We start from the raw sequence: 3349 nt of genomic DNA, 5'->3' as shown, positions 1-3349 counted from the left end.
GGGGGGGATCCTCTCGATCGAGCACCACCACCTGTGGCAGATGAGTCAGCCGTCAGCGCGTCTGACCCCCGCGGCTCCAATGTCAGCGTGACAGACACACCATCGTCCGCGGAGCCGCCGTCGACGTCCTCGCATAGCTGCTCAGTTAATGATCTGCCCACGCCACGATGCACCGCTCTGCTCTGAACAATCACACTAATGTTTCCGCCTGCTTGTCATCACTGCCTTCTCCTTGACTGCTGGATGGCGCCGCTGCAGCTGATGTTTAAGTTTTGACCGTCTTCTTCCGCGTCTTCTCACAGTGCGCGAGTTGAGGTGTGATTTTTTTTTCTCCTCCTTTCTTCACTTGGGAAGGTGATCCTTTCGTGGCCACACGCAGTATGCGAGCAGAGGTGGAGGTTGGCGGACACTGGGACTGAGTTGGCGGAGATCTCGCTGGAGGCTCTTTGCGCGTCTTTCTTCCTGTTTTTTCTTTTTGTTTTGTTTTCTTGGACACCTTCGGAGATCGGAACTGTTTGGGGTTTTTAATTTTTAATTTTGGAAGGGGGGAAGGCTCTTTAGCCTGCGCTCTTTCCCTTGGCACTGCGATGTCCACGAGAAAGGCATCGTTGACGGAGAAGCAGGCAAAAAACGGCACATCAAAATATGTCTTGGAGAGATGCGCGTCTATTAACGAGTATTACGATATTGCCTTCAAGGTGTGTATTTCCGTCTTGTTGTGTCTGTGTTCGGGGGGTGGTGGGGGGGCTTGTTTTGCCTTTTTTGTGGTGCTACTGTTGGAACAGGTGTGTACATTTATTGCACTGTGACAGCTGGGTGTACCTTCAGCAGCAGCGACACGACTATTGACTTTTCACATGTGCAGCGCTCACTGGTGATCACAAGCGAGAGAGAGAAAAGAAATGCAATCTGAAGGCTCTGCCTTTTTAGCAGGTCATTATTTTTTTACAGTTTGCATAATGACAGCATAGCAGACAAGTCATCCACCCGGTTTGGTGCTGAATAAGCCTTTCTTTGAGGAGGCTCTAAATCCTCGTCCGCCCAGATGTTTGCAGAGGGTGTACTTGTTGCTCCTCACAGCTTCTGCTGAATGAGAGCCGCCCAGGTTTTTCACACTGTTCCATCAACTCACAGAGACGGCAGCAAAACTTGCATTCAAGTGCAACTCTGTTAGCCCGTGCGCATTTGCATGGCGTGCTTTTTCTTTTATTGAAGCAGCCATGACTCGGTGTAAGCAATGCGTAATATTTTCACCTTCATGCTGCTGGATTGATTGTACAATTACGCACCCCCGTTGTTGTAATTATATTGATTGGAAAGGGGTGCCTGCTGGAAAGAAAATTTTTAAAAAATGACGAGAGTAAAATTACAGAGTTGGCTGATCACATCTTAACCCCCCCAGTACTTGGTCACATCCTGGTGGCGGCTAAGTCAACACTGTAGTGTACTGTGGCTGTATTTGCCTACATTATACAAGCTTACCGACATGATATACTGCACAGCGTGGTCGTGGGTGTCAAACTGTATGATTCCAGCTGTGAAATGTTCGTGCAGTGTGTTTAATGCAACGCACATCTGTCGGTTTATTTTTGTGTCAATGGGTTTTTGTTATGTTTTGTTTGTTTGTTTTGATCAGCTGTAACCTGTTGTCCCCTCTTCTTCTTCTTTGGTGGTGGGTTTGCTCTAGGTGATGTTGCTGGGAGATTCGGCCGTGGGGAAGACATGCCTCTTGGTGCGCTTCAAAGATGGGGCATTTCTGGGAGGCAACTTTATAGCCACCGTTGGAATAGACTTTAGGGTGAGAGAGATTCTGTAGAAGTCACCCAATAAACCATAATGATGCTTAATTTCTCTATGAGCCTTTCCGTGTGTGTGTGTGTGTGTGTGTGTGTGTGTGTCAGTATTCTTGTTAATCATATGAAGCAATAACTTACGTGTGCAAAAACAACCTAATACTATCCGCAAAGCAACAAAAACAACAGTAATCTGTCTGTTAACGAGCGACATCGACCCAATTATCACCCTGCAGTTTCTGCGAGGAACACTTCGTCATTCTGCGTTGATAGCACCAAATGTACAAAAAAATATCAGTGGAGTTCACAGACCACTTGTGCTGTTAGGCTGCGGACTGCTTCATAAATGTCTTGGCAGATGCCTGCCCACGTCCCTGTCTCCTGGAAAGATTGGCTGCAGCTCAGCTCAGTCCTGGAGGAGTCACCATGCTGACAGACGAGCTCTTATTCACACACACCTCGTGTGCGCGCACACACACACAACCCACACAGTGCTGGATTTGATGCAAACGGGCAAATGTGCTGCTCGGACCGAGTGGACAGGCTCACCCTCAGCATCCGAGTTATCCTCCAATCAGAGCAAAGCACTCTCACTAATGGCAAGTCAAGTAGGGGGTTGGATGGGTAGGTGGGTGGGGGTGGTTCGAGGAGGAAATTGTGCTGCATTAGCCAAAGTGATGTATTGTCTTCTCTGGATGGAGGTGCAGACACGAAGGAGCGTAATGGATGTCTGACAGGTACACGACGCATCAGCATCTCTCACTCTGCCTCCCCTCGCTCAGCAACAAGTGCTGCAGCCAATTCATAAAATGCATCAACACCGATCAACACTTGCATTCGTTTGTAGTGTCAGACTGAGGGCCTGGCAGAGAGTCACCTTTTGCTGTCACATTTGGGAGAAAGGTGAAAAGGTTGTCTCATACGCATGCACAGGCAGACAGGCAGTGTGTTGTTGTAGCTTGTAACATGGCCGGTCTATTTTCGGCATGCTTCCTTGTAGCAGTTACTCAGCATGCGGGCTCCTCTCACGTCATAATTTTGTGGGGGGGAGAAAATGGAAACCCATGGCAACTAATGCAGGGGTTGAACCATGTCCATTCCGCCAAAAGCAGACGATTCAGCAGGTGGCAGCTCGTTGCTGCCAGTGACAGCCTTGCACACGTCATAGAGGTTTCGTTATTTGTGTTTCTGTGCGGCTTTTGTGTTATGTTTTTCTGTCTTTTTTCTTTTTCTTTTTGACGTGCGTACTTCCGTGCTTTTGCAGGAAAGGCAGGGAGCGTTTGAGATGACCTGTCACTGATATGAAGTTTCAGACTGATTAAGGAAGTGCACTCGCGAGTCATACTTCCTTCGTGTCGTGGTGGTTTTTGCAGTACATGCTTGAAATATGCATATGACCTGGTTTCGTCCTGCAGGTCACGGTGGCATGAAAACCCCCCTCAAACTCTCCCTTTACCCCCATGATGCAATGCACTGCAGAACTCTTGTTGTTTGCTCCTCTTTTGCACCCTTCCCAAAAATCTGTTTTCAACAGATTTTCTACAGATTTCAAAAAT

The 3349-nt window shown here is 48.0% G+C and overlaps 1 protein-coding gene across 1 annotated transcript in view; it reads left to right on the top strand.

The window, feature by feature from the left end:
• The first annotated feature begins 8 nt into the window (after positions 1 to 8).
• LOC102211177 (ras-related protein Rab-37) overlaps positions 9 to 3349 on the top strand; it is an 11670-nt gene continuing 8329 nt past the window's right edge. Inside the window, exons 1-2 of the mRNA XM_005750075.1 lie at positions 9 to 698; positions 1688 to 1798. Coding sequence (XP_005750132.1) covers positions 588 to 698; positions 1688 to 1798 — 222 coding nt within the window. The 5' untranslated portion in view covers positions 9 to 587. The remainder of the gene's footprint in view (positions 699 to 1687; positions 1799 to 3349) is intronic.

Source organism: Pundamilia nyererei, unplaced genomic scaffold, assembly GCF_000239375.1.
Source record: "Pundamilia nyererei isolate P.nyererei 1_Seehausen unplaced genomic scaffold, PunNye1.0 scaffold00261, whole genome shotgun sequence".
Classification (NCBI taxonomy): Eukaryota; Metazoa; Chordata; class Actinopteri; order Cichliformes; family Cichlidae; genus Pundamilia; species Pundamilia nyererei.
This window is presented reverse-complemented; position numbering and strand designations above follow the sequence as displayed.